This window comes from Pholis gunnellus, assembly GCF_910591455.1.
Source record: "Pholis gunnellus genome assembly, chromosome: 10".
NCBI classification, from domain to species: Eukaryota; Metazoa; Chordata; class Actinopteri; order Perciformes; family Pholidae; genus Pholis; species Pholis gunnellus.
The window spans coordinates 22,745,651-22,765,271 of record NC_136537.1 but is presented as its reverse complement, the minus strand read 5'-3'; the positions used below and the strand labels follow the sequence as shown (position 1 = coordinate 22,765,271).

The 19,621-nt window shown below is 42.3% G+C and overlaps 2 protein-coding genes across 2 annotated transcripts; one reads left to right on the top strand and one right to left on the bottom strand.

The window, feature by feature from the left end:
- Positions 1 to 934: 934 nt before the first annotated feature.
- On the bottom strand, positions 935 to 11,751 carry fgf2 (fibroblast growth factor 2; the record flags this gene model as incomplete). The annotated part of the gene is made up of 4 exons (XM_079167561.1): positions 935 to 1,128; positions 3,730 to 3,833; positions 6,224 to 6,538; positions 9,921 to 11,751. 4 exons carry the CDS (start codon positions 11,749 to 11,751, stop codon positions 943 to 945), a joined length of 2,436 nt encoding a protein of 811 aa, XP_079023687.1. The 3' UTR covers positions 935 to 942.
- Positions 11,752 to 12,415: 664 nt separating this feature from the next.
- LOC306702251 (uncharacterized protein) lies at positions 12,416 to 14,997 on the top strand. Its single transcript, XM_079167823.1, has 5 exons — positions 12,416 to 12,506; positions 12,731 to 12,886; positions 12,990 to 13,118; positions 13,380 to 13,517; positions 14,723 to 14,997. Exons 1-5 carry the CDS (start codon positions 12,504 to 12,506, stop codon positions 14,810 to 14,812), a joined length of 516 nt encoding a protein of 171 aa, XP_079023949.1. The 5' UTR covers positions 12,416 to 12,503; the 3' UTR covers positions 14,813 to 14,997.
- The last annotated feature ends 4,624 nt before the right edge of the window (positions 14,998 to 19,621 follow it).

Here is a 19,621-nt window from a genome sequence, read left to right as displayed (position 1 = left end):
AAAACACTCACTTTGTGTTTTTTTTAAAGATATGCCACTGTGGTGCCTGCAAGACTGCAGAGTTTTTACGGTTAATTTAACATTTCTTTGGCGGCCATGTTGGAAATCCACATCTGTTGGGCAGTAATGGCTGCCAGCAGCAGATTCCTTTCTCTTTTTCTTTTTCTTTAATTCTGCTGTATTTTTAAACAGGGAACAGATACAAGCTAACCACCAGCGTCGGCTGACCGTTATTGGCAAAGCCAACGTTAGTGGCAAGAAGTTGCAATATTCATATTGGCTGACTGACCTAAATGACTGGTCAGAGAGGTCACGATCATCTCTTTAGTTCACGTCAACTGCCGGTAGAAGTTATGTTCCGGTGGAACACACAAATCTAAAATGATACACTAACAAGCTCAGGTAATCTGTAAAGTATCCATTAAGTGTACCGAGTACTTCTTGGGTTTAGTGTGCTTAGTTTTTACTTTGTCAAAACAATGTTGGATCACAACATTCTAAAATTCAGTTAAGTCCTTCACTCTTATAAAGTTATGATAATGTAGGAGTCGAGTGTGTTTGCATTTCTTATGTTGGACACGTTTTAACAGAACATTCCTCTACAGGCCCGACGTCTCTCAGCTAAACTCGGACTGTTCTGTTGGTCACAAGCTGACCGGTAGGAAAGCACACTTGTTATCAAAAGGTTGCCGCTTTAAATCCTTCAGCCAGAGAGAGGGAAGACCTTGCATGGGTTAAATGAACACTGCCGTACTTGAGCAAGGCACCGGGGCTGGTTTGAAAGTAAAAGAGCTGAGAAAGAGAGCGGACACGTTCGGGATCAGACAGTCAGAAAGCATCACAGCTAGTTTGGGGCAACGTCGATGGAACGCTTTGTCTTCGTTGCCGTCACATCTTCTTCTTTGTTGCCGCCACTAAGACGTTTATGTTTCTCAAAACAGATTAGCACTTGGCAGACATGGGGAGAAAAAGAATGGCCTTTTGACCCGGTCCAGTTTTGCTTCCAGACTTGTACTGGCCAGTCCGCTTCAGTGCCACGTACATGTTGGGGTACTTCCTGGAGCGGTAGGTGTTGTAGTTGTTGCTCTCGAGCCGCTCGTGGAAGTAGCATTCGTCTGTAGCCCGTCTCTGGAGAGAGAGAGAGAGACACAGAGTTAAATCAAGAATGTTTTGATTTGATGTTCAGGGTGCTGGGTTTACTCCTGCTTTAGGAACAGGAGGGGGCACAACAATACACTTACTTTGCAAACTGAGGAAATGTAAGAAAACTGTGAAACTACTCTGATATTTCAACAAATGTAAAGTGAAGTTAGGTCATTTATTCTGTACGATTAATAGAAATGTTACTGTGGTTCTTTCCTCTCTGCTCATGAACATCAGTACTGTTGTTGTGTTATTTTGTTTGGACGACATTTGATTGAATTTGTGTAATATGTGTTGTTGGAAAGGGAGAACATTTGTAATGCTGACAATTATTAATTATTAATTAAATTAGCACATAAACCACCCAGAGCTCGATGCCACCTTTATTTTTCAAATAGACTGTTGGTTTGAACTCATTTCTGCTCTCACGCTTATACAATAAAGAGGTTTTGTTAAAGGAAGTCGTGTCTGACGGGGACGTTAGTACGGCTCTAGTCAGCGTTTGTCTTCAGCCTCCTTGACTCCTGATTAAACATGTTGAACATGACAAAATGTGAAAAGTTTAAACAAACCCCAAAAACTAAACCGTTTAAGATGTCATATTAATGACAAGGTTTAAAAGGGACCAAACATTAATATCATATATATATATATGTTGTGTTATCTATTTTTAGCGCTGTTCCCTCTTTTAACATCGTCCTTTTTAGAAAACATGAATTACTCAACATCTGGCCAAAACGTTGCTGAGAAGCTACAGACCACTAATCCATTGATCGCCAAGCTAGTACGAGCCTAAACATAGCTAGGAAGTATATATAAATATATATATATAAACAAGGAGAAGTCCAATTATTGTCTAAGCCTTAGATTAATGAGTTGAAAGTAAAAAAAAAATCAAAAGAAATGTTATTATGTCAAAGGTTTACGGCGGAATAGATGTTGAAAATAAGTCCAAACTTGTCCAGATCTCATCAGCGGAACAAATCGTTGTATCAACTTATGTATAAGTGGACAGTCTTTGTCAATTATTTGAGCAAATATCTAATAAATAACTTCTGCTCCTGGATAAAACGTGCAAGACCTAACTAGTCACGGTGCTAATCAGACGGAAAAATGTAATTTCTTTGGCAACAAATGTTTATCTTCACATTAGTCAATATAATGACTTTTCTTGGTTATGGTTAATTAGAGAGCGTTAATATCTGGTGGGTTTTTTTAATGATTCTCTAAACACAAGCCGGAGCAGAGCGTCTTGGGCGGCAGCGGCTGTGGCTTCTCATGAGAGAGGAAACGCTTCTTGCCAATTACATCGACTGTGGACGAGCCTTCAAACCACATCAGGCACCAACGCTTCACACTTCCACTGCTGCTGTGAGGCAACAACTTCTAGCAGAAGACAGCGGCGGTGCTAATTTAATGTTTTAGCCACTTCTTAACTTTGAGTATGTTTCTGATTTTTTTTCCTTTTTCTTGAGTAAAACCTCTGATCAGTGAACGACTAAAAGCAGCAGACATGAGGCAGTTCCTAGAAACTTATAAATAATATCAGAAAGAAAAGTTCAATAAGGAAGTTCTTCTCTGTAACCGTTATTATTTCACTAATTCATTTCTGTCTCTTCCTACTTCAAACTGGATTCAGACCAAGTCTCTCCATCTTTTCTGTTTTCTCACGCTCTCAAAACTTCTCTCATTCACAACGTTCAACATGTCCGAACAATAAACCGCCTTTCCATTTTATGAACCGATCAATTGTCTGATCCAGCTCCTTGAATAGCTTTGTGTTTCTGTCTTTCGTCTCTCAGACCAAGTACTGTACAATAAATCATTCAGCTTCTTGCTTTTCTCCACCAACAACCATCTCGACTACGTCTTATTTTCATGGGCCTGACTTTTACGAAGATGCAACTACACATCAATGAAGTCTAATCAAACATGTGCGTTGTTGCTCGTGCATGAATAATCCTCGTAATAATGATCACATTGGCATCATTTCATCATAATGTATTTCCACTGAAATGTGAATATAGCTGTTTGTTGTTTGTTTGGTTCTGCAGAGACAAATAACATCGTGTGTGTTTCTTTGCCAGTCTGGACTGTAAATGTGTACAGAAATCAGACCCAGAGTCATGTTAGGAAGGAAGACTGGCTGGATTTGGGAGAGACGCCTCAGCTTTTGGTCTGGTCAGAACAAACAGGAGATGCATCGATACGAAACAGTTTCCTGTCTCTGAGTCTCATACATCTACAACTTGACCTGGGCCTCTCGTAATGTTGTGACAAACCTTTTTTTATTTTTTATTCTCAGCGCTGACTATGACAAACGTGTCAACTTAATTATTTCCCTGCGAGGGGAGGATGTCTTGTCGAGTGGCTGGTAAATATTTGGTTTCCAAAAACGCAGCAGCCTAAATGCTGCTTGCGACGAAGGCTGAAGACATTCAATGAGCAGAGATTGGTGAAAAGCACCGTTCTTTCAACGCTTTAACGCTACTTGATGATTTTACGGCATTGGCAGTCATCTCAAAACACTTTGGGGAACATAAACCATGTAACTTCTGTTAAAAGATGACAATCCAGCTCACTCACCACTCCAAACAGCCGCCCGTCTCTGTTCATGGCCAGATAGCGATTAGCACAGACTCCTTTGACGACCACCTCCCCCACTGAGGTCGCCTGCAGCTGAAGCTTTACTAAGGAAAGACACAAACGTTCAATTTAACAGAATTAACCAAACACATATTAGTAGTAGTTTGTGGCACGTTTAGTCAAAAGAAAATGAAGAAGTGCTGTGTTATGAAAAGATAAAGGAGCATCAACTTCCTAGGTCCCTGATTCCTACACTGAATCCCAATGAGAGTAATCTCGTGGTTACATCAAAAGGTACCATCTTTCAACTCTGTGCACGTTTTATTGTAACACAACAGATCACAAGTGAAGCATTTCAATATGAAATCTACTACAGCAGTAAACATGAGCAGCCAACGACTTGCCTGCTAGAGGACGTTTAATGTTGTGTATAGTGGAGGGAAGACCGGTGATTAGCTTGACAGCACAAAACAGATATAATGATATATTAATGTACTAAAATCTAGCTGTTTAGCTGCTAGGTATTTGAACTTTAACTTCCTGCTAACATCGTCTGCGGGTTGGTGCGGGGCAGGTAGCGTGCAGTGGCTCAATCAGAGCTTGTTCGCTAAATACAGCAGCCTGCGGCGGCTCGATAGCAACGCTAATGAGAGCCGTGAGAGTCAATCAAACAGTAGATGTGCTGTGAAGCCAAAAACAATGAGCTAAAAGAGCCTTAAAAAGGGTCACAAAAGTCTGTGAAAAATATTGATTAACGTGGCTTTAAATGTGCTTACAGATCATTCATTTTGGTTATATCTTTTTTTTTTTTATTATGGGGACTTATCTGTTAATTTCTGTTGCATAAACAGCTCCTATATTTCTGCCACTACACAGTAGCATCACAGGGTGGCCGACAGCGCTCCGAGGACACGGTACCTGTCTGCCTCCACACAGATGTATCAAAATCATCTCCACATTCTTTTCCTGCTTGCCAACAGAGCATACTTTGCATGAAACCAAACCACCAAAAAGGAAGCAGGGGCCCCGTAAGGCAAATTAGGGGATATCTGTCCAGAATGCATCCACATTAAGACTTCAGATAGACGAGCATCTGTCTACAGTTAAGCATGCTGCCTGGATGATTCACGTCACAGATCAAAGAGGTGTTCTTCCCTGAAAAGAAGATGTGTAATTGGTCTGAGTGTGCCTTCGTGTGTTCGAGGTTTTCCGGTTACGTTGTGTGCCACAGCTACTGTGAATGTCTCTGTACAGTGTGGCCCTTTCTGTCATCGTCCTGGGGTTGGTGATGCAAAGGCAACAATGCGTGGCAGTACGTGGTGTACGTGCAATATCGTCCTCACAAAGCTTTGGCTTTTGAATGACAAAGAACACAAATGGAGCGCAGTTCCGTCCGCATTAGCACAGAACTCCCTCTCGAGGATCCTCGGGTGCATTGGGCAACATTCATCACTAACGTTTCCAATGCTCACTGGCAGGTATGTTACGTTGTCCCAAAACGTTGGCAGGCCAATCACAGCCTCAACAAAAGGACCATTGATGACGCACGGCTCAGGTCGCATTAACTGGAATAAACCATTATGGTAAAAAGGCTAAATGATTAACACCGAGTCCTGTTTAGTGACTCATTGTGGATATATTATTTTCTGAAGCCATGATACTGACTCTTTTGATATTAATTTTTTTTGTCGTTAACAAACTAAATGTGCATAATATCACCAAGGTTACTCTCCCAGTTTGTTTCATAAATACATCAAACTGAAGGTAATTGAATTATCCTAAAAATAGCTCCTCTATCCTTGAACTGCTTCCATATCAGGCATTAGTTTGGACACACCTGCTTGAAATGTCACACTGCATCTTGGACAATACACGTGTTTTTCCTCTGAAACCCCCAATTTTACCCTCCCTCCTCCCCCTCCTCCCCCTCCTCCCACTCACTGATGCAACTGTAGACACACACACACACTCCACAGTAATCAGTGATACAGGGGCACCGAGGGGAACCACAGTTGAAAGCCAAACAAACACGTTAAAGTTTCCGCTTTATAAGTTGCTAACTTAAGTTCATTGACCTTGATCTCTTGATCAGGAACTCACTTATTCTGGCTTTGAGCTCCATGTTGTGCTGCTTTGTGTGACGTAAAGCAGACAGTAAGCTGTGTGTGACCGGCTGTGACTCAACACGGAGCTCTGCGTTCACTAAAAACATCACACATATTCCATCAAAGTTCCCATTGATCACCAAAACGTTTGAGGTGTACTTCTCTTGAGCTGCAGTTATTACTCTTTCCAGACGTAGGCCTACACACAGTTTGCTGTTTACAATGTGGAGGATGAACCTCAGCAAGCTGGAAAAATCACATCGTTCCTCCATGATGTTTTGGCTTCACCCTCACTTCCCTGTTTCGTGTTAAAAAAAGAGCATAAAGAAGCTTTGTGTGTGCTTTGCTGTGCAAAGAAGAAAAAGAAGAAGAGAACTGGAAGTACTTACTGTGGGGGTCGCTCTTCTCCCGGATTCCATCAACACCCCCGTCGGACTTTATCCTCAAGAAGAAGCCCCCGTTTTTACAGTACAGCCTTTTGGGATCCTTGAAGGCCCCGGGAGGGAAGCCGCCGCTGCCGCCGTCTTCAGGTGTGGAGGGAAGTGTTGTGATTTCTCCCGTGGCCATATCCTCCTCTTTCCCCGCTTCCCGGCGACTGCCTCGTCTCCTTCTGGAGCAGCGCAGGAGAACCCACCGTTGGCCTCCCACCTCCCACCGACTGCTGCCTGTTCCCTCCTCCCCTCCTCCACAGAGCTTCACACTGACTGATTCTGGTTAACCCCAGAGGTCAGTTTCTCTTGAACGCCCCCCCTCTCAGGGCTGCAAGTGCCCTTTGAGTCCTGAGAGTCTGAGGCAGAAGGACTCCTAACGGCTAAGCGTGTAAATCCACCATTAGTAGCTGCTCGTCCGTTGGTTTTTTGAGAGCGGGAAGCTGCTTTGCCAGTGTAGGATTCCCCCTCGCTTCCACTCTTCTTGCAATGAAGTGTTTAAATCAGGGCAGCTGGCTTAGATCTGTGTGGAAGGCTTTCCCCTTTGGGCCTCAGTTCGCATGCGCTCTAGGAGCACCAACACACACACACACACACACACACACACACACACACACACACACACACACGCCCACTAATGCTCTCTGATTTAACCAACCAACCCAGCAGAAGTCGAGGAGGTGCAAGGAGGGGGGGGGACGTGGACTCACTGAGACCCTTCAGAGCGCCAAAAGAGCAGCGGCGAGCATGTGAACCGAAAACCAGCGTCTTCATTCACCCGGTCCTTTTCAAGAGCTAGAGAAGAGAGATGTAAAAAAAAAAAGAAAGAAAACCAGCACAGTCGGCTTTTTTTTATCCCTCAGTGCTGTTTATAAGTGAAAAACAATGACGTGAAGGAGAAACGCCAGCAGACTGGAGATGAAAAAGGCCTGCATCATGAATGACTGATTTTAATTACTACTCTAAACTTCCTCAGAAGCAGCATAGTGGAGGATCAGAGGTGGGACTTGTTCGTGCAGGAATCTGTTGTTTTTTTGATTTTAGGAGGGCAGCCATTTGCCAAAAAAAAAGGCCCTCACAGGTCTGGGCTTCTGGGTAAAATTGACCACATCTGAAACTTGTGCTGGATCAGTAGAAAGTCAGCTGTGCTCTCGACGTCATGTTGGTGACCCCCCCGCCCCCCCCCCCCACACACACACACACACTCGAAACTGGTCAGTGACACATCTGACATCCAGCCAGGCCGAACGAGTGACTAAGTCCAGAGACTCGCATAGTTGTGAGACTTGTGGTCAAAACAGGAGTCCAACAGGAAGAGTTCACATGTATTTCATGTATCAATGGAGAACACAGGGATGTGTATCCGATCTTTAGGCCGGGTGGTCTTTTTGGTCCTTTATCTCGTCACAAAGGAAAGGTGCCAAGTATACCAGTACTGTCCTCCATTTACCCCTTCATAGTCAAATTAAAATGCAAGAATTCTCCTTAATTAAAGGGAATTATAACAAAAAAACAGATTTTTGATGCACCGATCCCAGCCATGGTTTCGTTGACAAACCAAAACTTTAGCGGAGAATTTCCCCTGTTTTCAAGATGTCAATAAAAAAAAATAAAAAAGACAAAGCAGCCAAAATATATGATAACTTAGACATAGCAGACTATAGTCTTCAACGTGTGTGTTTGTCTGAGGAAAATAAAACAAGATTTATGGTTTCTCTCTAAAAATACATTTTCCGTGACACATTGTGGTATCAGTGTGGGCACCTGTTCCCAAACGGATTGCTTTATTCTAAAGCCCGACAGAAGCTACCTTTGAGTTGCACACACACACACATGCTGCTGCGGTGAAACCTGAATATACGACTGTTGTTCTGTGAACACCGGTATGAATCAAACTAAACAATTACCTCCACGTGTAAACGCCTCACACGCCTTCAGTTGCTTTTTCCTCTCAAAATGTTTGATTTATTAGTTATTTATCAGTTTACTTTGAATATGCCCGAAATCAAATGAGCAGCCTCCGCTGTCAGCTAGAAATAACGCACTAAAACTGGATCATCTCACCCGAATCTGAGGCTTTGACATTAGAAGGTAAACTACAAACATCTAGAGTAATAATCTACAAACGTGCGACACTAAAACGTGGACTCGGCCTGAACTCTCAGATGTGTCACCGACTTCCCCATTCCTCCTCAGCGTTGTGTGTGTGTGTGTGTGGTGTTATGTTCACACCCCACCCTCTCACGACAGCATCGCTGAGTCAAGGTTGTTATGGCCGATGTAACGTTTCTTTATTTCACGGAGCTATTTTGAGAAGCAACAAGACGCTCTCGCTCTCTCTGCTCTCAGAGGAAATGGAAGGTCTCACGTGTCGCCTCAGCTCACACCTTTAAAATGCAACGTGCACAATAGGAAAAAGACTCTAAAGATAACCAAGAGAGCGCTTTACTTTCATACGAACCGTCATTGCTTTCGGGTTGTTTTGGATTTTTCCAATTAGTAGACGTTTTTCTTCAGAATAACTTACTAAAAAGTGTCGTGAAATAAGCCTGAATTCTTGATGAACTATGACTTTGGGCGTCTAGTGTTAAAGCTAATATCATGCGACCTTTCAATGATCGAATAGAATGGGAAATGTTACTAGAATTAAAAAAATAACCTCCCCAAGTTGTAATTACCTGTAGTTCTCTTTTTGAATGGACTAATAAGACTAAATCCTGTACTCTGTCCGGGGGCGTATACCGTCTCCCTCAAACATTACCACTATAACAGAGCAGGTCATAAACCTCCACAGTTGGCAGGGAGACAGTGTCCAGTGTGAACAGTGTTAGGCAGGCTGAGCACACGTAAGGAAGCGTAGGCAAAGACCATAAAGAAGCAAGACTAGAACACATACTGGCAACACAAAGTTCCACCCGAGCCCCATGAGAGGGAAATGTAATTGTGGTTTTGGACATGCACGATTTGCTTTCACTGGCTGGACTGAGTATGAAGACAAGGTGTGTACGAGTAGAGTCAGCTCAGTCACGCTGGGTCGATAACACAAATAAACTGAACTTCAGGGTATTTCCTATGAGAAGAGTACGCAGCACCTTAAAGAGGGAGAATATGATAAATAAGACCACAAGTTAAATATGGAAATACATACTGACCGTACTTCATGTGTGATATTTAAGATGCTGTGCTCTTTTGGTATGGCTTTCCACGTATACCTGGAGGTCAGGATAGAAAACAATCAAATAAAAAATCACTTTAAACTCTGGAGGGGGAAACAACTTGTGGACACGTTACTTTTCATCAATGTTGTTCTGACCTTTTCTCTGTGTTTATCCAAAAAGCATCTTAAGTCTCACCATTCAGGAACTACAGCCCAAATTCTCTTCCTTCTACTGACCTGCATCAGCTTAAGAGAGAGTCAGACAGACTGACGTGTCACACAATCATTTGTCTCCCCCAAGTGGCAGCATAGCTTTACTTCCACTATGTATTGATGACAAGACAAAATAAACAATAAAAACACTTTATTCTACTTTCACTTTGTACCAAAAGAAAGAAACGTATTTTAAAACACGTGTGCAGTCTGAATAAATGCTGAGGAAGCTGTGTGCAGTCGAACATGGCGGTCACAACAGCATCACATCTTCCTGTGTTCCATCACTTTTTGGGTCGATGCCTGTGATGACCTCTGCGTCCGTCTGTAGGACCAGGAGAACCAGGTCTAAGGCTTTCCTCCATGCTTCCTGCTTCACACTCACATTATCATAGACCTGCACTACTGCTGCTGCACCGTGCCCTTGTTCGCCTGTCAAGAGCAGCTGTGAGAATGTTGCAGCGATGCCATGACTTTGTGTACAGTCCTGCAGTTGTTGGCTCACTGCGGTCCTGGCTCTGACTTTTGAAACCTCCCCAGTGTTAAACATTACAGTGGATATGTGATCTATGAAACCGTCTGCCATGAGGTGGAACACTAAACTCCTGTACGGGTTATGTGCTGTCCCTGCTCTGGTCCGTTGGACAGTGTGATGCTTTTGCTGCGCTTGCTTGTGAAGGCGACGAACACAAAGCATCTCTGTCACTCCGGCACCGGGCAGGAGGACTTTGTCTTTCAGCGCGTGGTGCAAACGATAAGCACACGCCCAAAACTGGTCCTCCAGGGCCTGCAGCTTGCCGTCCACGCAGCTCGTGAGGATCACGGTGACCAACCCGCTGCTCTCTACGGTGGAAATGTTCACAGTTGTTGAGGGCTTTCTCTCGTGGCTGCTGAGGTCCCTCCAGATCGCAACCTTCACACCAGCGCCAACACAGTGCGTACTCAACTGGGTGGCATAAGTCACCGGAACAGCTCCCGTCGCCTGAGCCAGCGCCTTCAAAACAGAAACCTTTGCTTTTTCCACCACAAGTATGTGATGTGTACAACAGCGCTGAATCACTTTCTCACTAGCGAGCCCACTGACGACGATCAGGTTCACTTCTAGGTTCAACAGAAGAGCCACAGTCTTTTCCATCCACTCTTCCTCTTTGGTTGAACTTGAAAAGTGCGGCCGGTCACTCACACACTGCACACCCTTTATCCTTTTAAAGCCGAGATGGCGATAGGTATCTGATAAATCTCCATTAATCAGAGCAACCTTCAAGTGCTGTTCTTTTAAGTGATGTGCAACTGAAGCCTGTTCATGAGATACAAGAACAATGCAGCCCTGTAGTACACACGAGTGCTCCTCTGGTAAACCGGGTAGCACACAAGTCACCACTTTAGTAACATCGAACGTAGAAAAGCTGACATCTTGCGGATTATTTCTTGATTGTATTCGGCTGGCTTCGACAACTAAAGTCATCGCACCGACACAACCGTGACTCAACCCCACAGAGATGTGTGCAATGTCAGGACACTTAGGCTGAAGAGGTTGCGGGACGTTTTCAGACTTGGTCTCATAAAAATGTCTGCTGAGCTTTATCTTCCTTCGTCCACTGGCACTTAGAGTCTTGTCAGATGCTCGTGAAGCCTCCACAGTGGTTGTCTTTGACAGGTGAGGTCCTAAACCCTGAGATGTCGCAGTGCGGCTCTCTGATTGCGCCACACCAAGACCCTCGGTTGACACGCTGCATGTTCTGCAAACGTCCAAGCAGACATCCATTCCTTCCAACATTGCCGAGATGATGCGTGCTACTGGAACTCCTCTCTGAAGGCACTCCAGAGCGGCACGGCTCCACGCTCCCGCCAGAAACAGCAGGCATCCCGACCCCGTATGATAGGCCTTCTGGTGGGCTTGAACAGTCTCGTAAACCAGCTGACCCGCCCCGCAGGTCAGCTCCAGGTTCTCCAGGATGCGAAAACACGAGCACACGAGAGCCGACTCCCCGCTCGTTTCATCTTGGATGAACTTATACTTTTTGTCGGGGCCCAAAGAGGAATGTGTGATTCCTGCCAACGCTGAGAGCTTCTGCAGGCCAACATGTTGCCGGTGGTTGATAACTGTACTCGCCAGCATTACTTGAGGTGCCTGGACTGTAAAAGGACAAGAACGATAGTAACTAAGTACAGTAAGTTAAAATGTGTTCATGCTTCATCACTGTACATTTCAGACAGAATCTTGTACATTAATCTGACATCTATACTGTTATAACAAGCCTTAACCACTGTTAACATTTCTGGTCAACAACATAGATACAACTGCAGCTACAAGAGTTAATAAATAAACAATGTAAAACACAAAACAATAACATCTAAATGAGCACGTGACTGTGAGAGATTAGCCTATATAGCTACCAGACAGGCAGCAGCCTGCACGCTAAGCTAACAGGCTAACGTCTTAAGAATAATAACTAAACTAAACTAAAAACATGCCAAAAGATTATTCTGCAAAACAAACTATCTAACAATGCATGAAGGGTATAATATTACCTTATTTAATAATGTATTATAGTCTAGTTATCGATGCCCACTGCCCAGCTGCCCCTGCACGAGCGATTAAACACTGCGCATGCGCTGTGTTTCCTGGTTGCTGGGACGACAAGAACGATCTCAACCATTGGCGCACCCGGTTATAGCCCGCCCATTGCTCTTTTGCGATTGGCTAGTATGTTCGCGTCACGGTGCTTCCGTGGTCTGTATTGGCTATCGCTCATGTCACTCAACAGAATGTCAACAGATGAAAAAAAGAATACAACCGTTACTGCGAGTTTTGTTGACATCCGATCCGAGACACAATTGCAGCTTTTCCGGGCTGAATCATTCATTTAAATGGTATGTACCATCATTTAAGTGTAGTTTATGAATCTTACGCTGCGCTAACATGTTGGGGAATTTCGAGATTTACCGTGAAAATTGTTTAAAACGTGTTTCTGTTGGGTCTCTGCAGCAGCATAGAAGCTAATGTTAGCTAGCATGCTAGTAACAGCTAACTGAGTAACGTTAGATACCTTATGTGAAGCAGCAACCACGTCGTTTTTTGTTGTTGTTGTTTTCAGGCTACAAGTTACCGGAAACCAGTTGCTTCGGCTGGCCATAGGAAAAAGATAGGTCCCCAAAAAGAGCTGACTGAGGAGCAGACGCAGGAAGTTAAAGAGGCTTTTGATCTGTTTGACACAGATGGCTGTGGAGTAATAGATGTGAAGGAGGTCAAGGTCAGTCATGGTTTAGCATGGATCGGATCAGATGAAAAACAATGTGTGTGTGTGTGTGCTGTGATGAAGCTGATAACAGATCTCCCGTCTATCTGTGCCACAGGTGGCCATGAGAGCGCTTGGGTTTGAACCAAAGAAAGAAGAAATCAAGAAGATGATTGCAGACATCGATAAAGTTGGCTCTGGAACAATTGACTTTGGTGGCTTTCTCAGTATGATGACTTTGAAACTGGTGAGTGTGTAATTACACACTCGTTTAGACAAAAACTGGAAACTTCTAGGAAATTAAAATTGGTCATTTCTAATCTTGGAAAGATCAAGTCACAAATCTGTGTTGCTCTCAAAACAACAGCATGTCTTCTCATTAAGTCATGTTTTAACATAAACACCACTCATGCAAAGCACACTTTTGAACAGTCACAGAAAATGCATTGGATTAAAAAAAAGTATTAATTGAGGCATATATTATGTGTCATGTCTTTGCTGTCAACAGTGTGAAAAAGACTCCAAAGAAGAAATAATGAAGGCGTTTCGGCTGTTTGATGATGACGGCACGGGAAAAATCACATTCAAAAATCTCAAGAGAGTTGCCAAGGAGCTGGGTGAAAACCTCACAGATGACGAATTAAAGGTATGGCGTTCTCTGATGACGTGCAATGTTTCCCATATACTAAATATAATTACTTATTGGTGGTCCATGCACATGTGTAGAAATGTCACAATCAGGCGACGGATATCCAATAAACCTATTAATAAGAGCAACCTCTGAGCACTTCTTTTAGTGACGGGAATGCCTTTGCATTGGTAGGTTTACTGGTGCATTCATGTACAAGTCATCAGCTTTTGAATTGATTGCTGTTTTGCAATTCTATTTTTTTTTTTGTTATGAGACAATGAGAGTTCCTTTTTACTGTAAAAACGGAGCCTATAACCTCCTCGAGACAATCTCTTCATAGTTTCTGTTTTGCAGTTCTCGATGCAGGCTGTCGATGCTCTCACTGTGTCTGTCAGTAGCTCATTACGCCTCCTTCTGAACTACCTCGAGGTCTACTACCACCAATTCATTCTTAACTGGTTTTATTTAATACTCACTGGAAAGAGGGTTTATTTTTCTGAAACTCCTCTTGTGTTTGATGATTGAGAATAGTTTAAGCAGATATTGTACCTTTGCATATAATGTGTGCACTGCATATCTTTTTAATGTTAAATGCACTCTTTGTGTGGAATATCAGGCTCAACAATAAGGATTTCCTGATTTCACGGGGGAAGTAAAATGCTATGACAAGCGAATAAATCCAGCAACTCACTGGCCCGATCGGGCAAGTAGATTTCTGACATTAAAAAAAACCTGAATATGGAGCAGTATGTTTCGGAACACACTTCTTAAAAAGCCCAACAACAACAGAGAAGTGGTTGCTGCAGACACAGAAGAGCGAGCAGATTGTGGCCTTTGATAAAGTGACAAACTGTTTGAATTGTAGCAGAATGCCTTCAACAATACATTCTGAGGATATCTCAGGAAGCTAGAAATAATTTAACTTTATTAAAAATGAGAAATATTGAGAAATAATGAATACTAAACATTGGGTTGGATTTCTCAGCACTGGTGACAGTGAACAGTTCATTAAACGGCGTTACATTATAGCCAACCACACAAATAAGACCGATACTCGTCTGTCTCCTACTTCCCTTTACGTTGTTATGTTCTTACTCGTGGTGTTGAAATAGCAGTTGTTGGACTAAAATTCCCAGGATGGAGTTTTTCTGGTCCATCGCACCAGATGTATCTCTCCGTGCACTTTTGAACATTCAGACTTCGTTTCTTATCCCTTTTAGGAAATGATCGAAGAGGCGGACCAGGATAACGACGGTGAGGTCGACGAGCACGAGTTCTTGAGGATAATGAAGAAGACCAACCTTTACTGAACCCGTCGTGTGTCCCGGTCTTGATCTGGGATCTCTGTTTTTTAAGATGCATCTTTTGATTCTATCAGAACAGTTCATGTAGTAGCTTTTCTCTGAGACAGATTTGTGTAGTTTGCAAATAAATGTTTTAACATGCTGTACTTTTGCACGGATTTTTCTACAATGCAAGAAAAATAAATATATTTCCTCACATTTGTCCGTTGTTACTTTTACATACATACCTCAGCTCCTCAGAGTCAGACTGCAAGAGTTTAATGTCTCTTTCACTTTGTACGCTGCAGTGCATTGTGCACAGCGATGCATGCCAATACTGTTCGATGTCGGGGAACAGACAGTGAAAGTCAAATGACTAAGTTAATGTCGACTGACAAGAATTATGTTATTGTAGACAGAAATGACGAGCGTGACCTTGAGATGAGTAACTCAGTAAAAGTCACTCTCACTTCATGTTTTGAGCTACTGCACCCCAGTCATCGTCGTCTGTCGAGGATACAGTACCACCGTCTCGTACCGACATGTTCTGATCACGTTAGAGGAAAGATGCTCCCGCTGATTAATTCTAGCGGAACACAGCTTTTGACCAAAACACCGTGCCTTGTCAAAATAAACAGGATACTGCAGTGACGTGTTTTTCCGAGCCGTCAGACGGCTGTCTAGAATTTTGAGGACGCTTGCCACTGATTGTGAAAGTTCTGATAAGCTGTTCTAGACAGCGGAGGAACATCGGGTGGAAAATATGAAAAGTTTTGTCCTAAGACGAGATATCCTTTTTTATATTTCATTTTAACATATTCCGCACATACAAATTGACAACTTTCACAGACGATAGGTCCTTGAAGTGGTACTTAATACGATTTATTTCTTTTTGAACATGTATGACTCAGAGTAAAATAACTAAAATAAGACAATTGGCTTCACTTTTAACCAGATTCAAAGTGCCAGAATATGGAATTGATATGGATTCCTCTAATTTTGTTCATCTGCCAAACTGAAATTTGGAATTGATATGGATGAGCCAAATCAAAAGGCCTGTATGTCAAAGGTTCACTTCATGTTAGCCCCTGTGACTCAAATCCATCCACGTTGTTGGAGTTCAAAGTACAGCACACACCAGGTGAGAGCTGAAAAGCACTGCTGAAACTCTGAGCGGAGATTTTCTGTCTGACCGTTCATGGCAACGTGTGAGGACTCCCCATTTTAAACACACGTGAGCCCCAAACTACCATTCTACCACCATTATCATTTCCTGTGGTTACCAGTGAATTCAGAATCCAACATTCAGATTTATTTTCAATTATTTGCTGATGATATGGCTGAGCCTCCTACGTGTAAGGACACACTGCAGGGGGAAGCCTATATTTTAAGGGGCTGTTCATTGTTTTGGCCGTAGAATCCATTTTTGTCAATTTAGAAGCACGGAAAGCGAGGCCGTCACGGTGCATAAGTGTTCCCAAGACCCGTTTTGTTAACCTTTTTTCTGTTTTTGTACTTAGTAGCGCAACCCCTCCGTTAAATGTGTAGGAACTAAAGGTAAAGACAAGCCACCTTAATTTGACCAACAACATGGATTATGAAAAAATAAGATCTATTCAGTAAAGCTTAAAGGTGTTCAGTAAAGAATTCAGAGCATATCTATTGCCTCTACATGACTCAACATGCCGATGGCTAAAGTGGGGGCTAGCAGCTAACGGTGATATCAGCACGAACGGTGCAAGCAATGGCAACAGTGCTAACAGAGCTAACAGAGCTAACAGTGCTGACAGAGCTAACCGTGTTAACCTTGATGACCGGATTAATGACGCTACGCTTCTGCGACAGCGTTGTGGTTCAGATCAGTGCTAACTGCTGTGTGAGCGCAGTGCAGAGCAGCAGCCATTAGCTAACCAGTGGGGCACAACCGAGAGACTCGCTGCCTAAACAAAAGCACAGAGAAGCTCGGATTACAACACACACAGATGGAGAGCGACTTCATTGTCTGCCCAGATATCCAACGCTCCACTACATCTTTACGTTGCAACTAGTTGTTTGCTGCTGTATTATTGAAATCGTGTCTATAAAAATGTTTGTCCCAAGCACATTTAAAGTATTAAATCACACAGGGCTACCACCTCGAGGAATTTGCCCGTGTCTTATGTTTGTGGAACTCCAAACTCTCCTAATGTGTTTACTGTTTCTCACTACTGTAGTCTTTATTTGTATTTCATGTTGATTTTGGTGAAGCCAAAGACAATTTCCCACATCGTGGACGTTAATGTTTCAACATGGGCTGATATTATCGTAGAATGTCCATTTAAAGCTCCTCGAGCTAATCACTTGCTCTTGGAAAGTGTTATTTCAAATTGTTTTCATGGGTTATGGCTTTTTTTCATTCAAACAATAAAAAAGGAGGACAGAGCAGTCATTTCGGAAGAGTGGGCGTTTTTCAAACGGTGGATGTTTGATTTTAGAACAAAAACTTTCCTATTGGAGTTTGATGTTTTTGTGCAATGGCAGTTTCATGGCCTATAATATCTTCACAGCCCCTCAGCGGAGTGTTATTCCCCTACTGTTTCATTCACATCACAGTCTGTTCAATACTCCCACTGCTCCGCTGCTGTTTTTTCTTTTTCCCATAAAATGATCAATTTCCAAAACAACGAAGCGCTGAAAGTCTGGCCGTTGCTGGTAAAAGATGATTTTATTATTAATGCTTAAAGGTCAAGAATGTGTCACCATTATCTAGGCAACCTGTTTTCACAAACCCCCTCTGAGTAAGACGAGCTGAAGACAAACTAATAACCCTCATTGTGCCCAGAAGAAGCAAAGAGTGACTGCACCAGTGGTAGGTTTGCTTTTTAACCTTATTTGTGAAATAGCTTTTATATTATTATTTCTGGATTATGAATGTTCACATTTCAGCAAATCTTTTACACTGATTTGAGGAAGCCTGTTTTTTATACCTCCTTTTTAATTGCTATCTTTGAATACAATGTAGAGGAAATAAACCTTTGTAACCACAGTGCTGAAAGACATGACTTTTAAATACCGCTATAAGTGATAATTAAATGTTGCTTCATATCTTTTCTAATCCTCGTCCTGACTGTTGCACACCTGACTCATTTACGCGTCTCGTATTTTACTGCTCGACCTGTTCCACCTCCTCAACCAATCACCTTCAAACATTTGAGTAGGTGAGGTGCGCAGGACTATGAAAAAAAGCTTGCTCGACAAACAGCATTTGAGAATCTTAAAGAGCCTCCTCGCAGGATTAGATATTACAATGTTAGGGAAGCAGGGAAAAAGCACCCAACATAAAACATTATAGTCTTCTATTTATTTTAAAACCGTGTGTATTGAGACAGTTTTTATTCTGGTTCAGCTGTAATGAGATTAATCATGTTAATCCGGCTTTCTGCACTTTAATTCTGTTGGGTTGAGCGCTCAGCACTCAGTCCTCTTATAAGTAAATTACAGTGTTGCAACAGGACTGAAACCAGTCAGCTAGTCAGTTATTTTCACTACACATATCAGTCAATAAAATGACAAATGCTGATTACAATTTACTGCAGACCACAGTTTTATCTTAAGATGTCTCACTGTCTGACTGATGAACAACCTGAAAAATCATTTAAATATGAAACCAAGAAACAATTGTTTCAGCAACAAGGAGGATGCAGGCAGCTCTCATGTCTCTCGATCATTGTTAGCCGTGTTTTTAGCTCGCAGCAGCAAAGGATGCAGATAAGTTCATCTGGCTTTGTTAATTAAATGTGCAGAAAATTTGAAGAGGACTCTCGTTCCATCTGCCAAAATCTAATCTAAAGTGTGGCAGGTTGACAGAACTCCCTGAAAAAAAAAAGAGAGCTGAAAGCGAGTTAAAGGGACGACATGTATTCAGACCTAATTGATGAATGCAACGAAGGGAACCGTTGCACTATTTAGATAAAGAAACGGTGGGAGTGATCACACTTTCACATGAGACATTATTATTACTATTTGAGTGATTTTTATCAGATAACTCTAATAAGTCACTGAAGAAGAAGGGCCATCAATTCAGCACGTTTGTGTTCCGGTGACGATTGATTACAGATTGATGTACACTACCGTTCAAAAGTTTGGGGTCACCCAGACAATTTTGTGTACATTTTCAGTTTCTTCGCAATTTCTCGCATGGAATAGCTTCATTTCTTACAAGAAATACAAGAATAGATCTTACAAGAATAGACTGGCGAGTTTCACATGAAAGTTCTCTTTTTCTGGCCATGTTGAGAGTATAATCCAACCCACAAATGTGATGCTCCAGATACTCCTATGCAGATATTTCATTAAAAACCAGACGTTTCCACCTAGAATAGTCATTAACCACATTAACAATGTATAGAGTGTATTTCTGATTAATTTAATGTTATCTTCATTGAAAGAAACAGTGCTTTTCTTTGAGAAATAAGGACATTTCTAAGTGACCCCAAACTTTTGAACGGTAGTGTATAATGTGATAAAATTAAGTCATGAATAAAAATATCAACAAATCTGCATTATTTTATGTAGTAACCTCAACGCGACATTTGTAAACTTGCTGATATCACAGTACTTTGTATTTTGTTGCACCTGACAAATGCAAATTTACTTCCTGCAGGGTTTTTTTCAAACCGTCTCCATTGTCATTCTGTTAGATTATGAATAAGATAATGAATAATTCGCCCAACAACAATGTGAAGTAGAGCTGAATTCCATATTTTCATTCCAAACATAAGATCTGGTCAGATTTTTTTTTAAATTCAGTAACAATGACATTGAAAAATGAATCCATCGTTGTAAACAAGCCTTGTC

Bases quoted from the DNA above. Each gene is read 5' to 3' on its own strand.
- LOC306702251 (XM_079167823.1), top strand. The intron at 12,887-12,989 runs GTCAGTCATGGT...TCTGTGCCACAG, and splicing joins TAGATGTGAAGGAGGTCAAG to GTGGCCATGAGAGCGCTTGG. The intron at 13,119-13,379 runs GTGAGTGTGTAA...TGCTGTCAACAG, and splicing joins GTATGATGACTTTGAAACTG to TGTGAAAAAGACTCCAAAGA.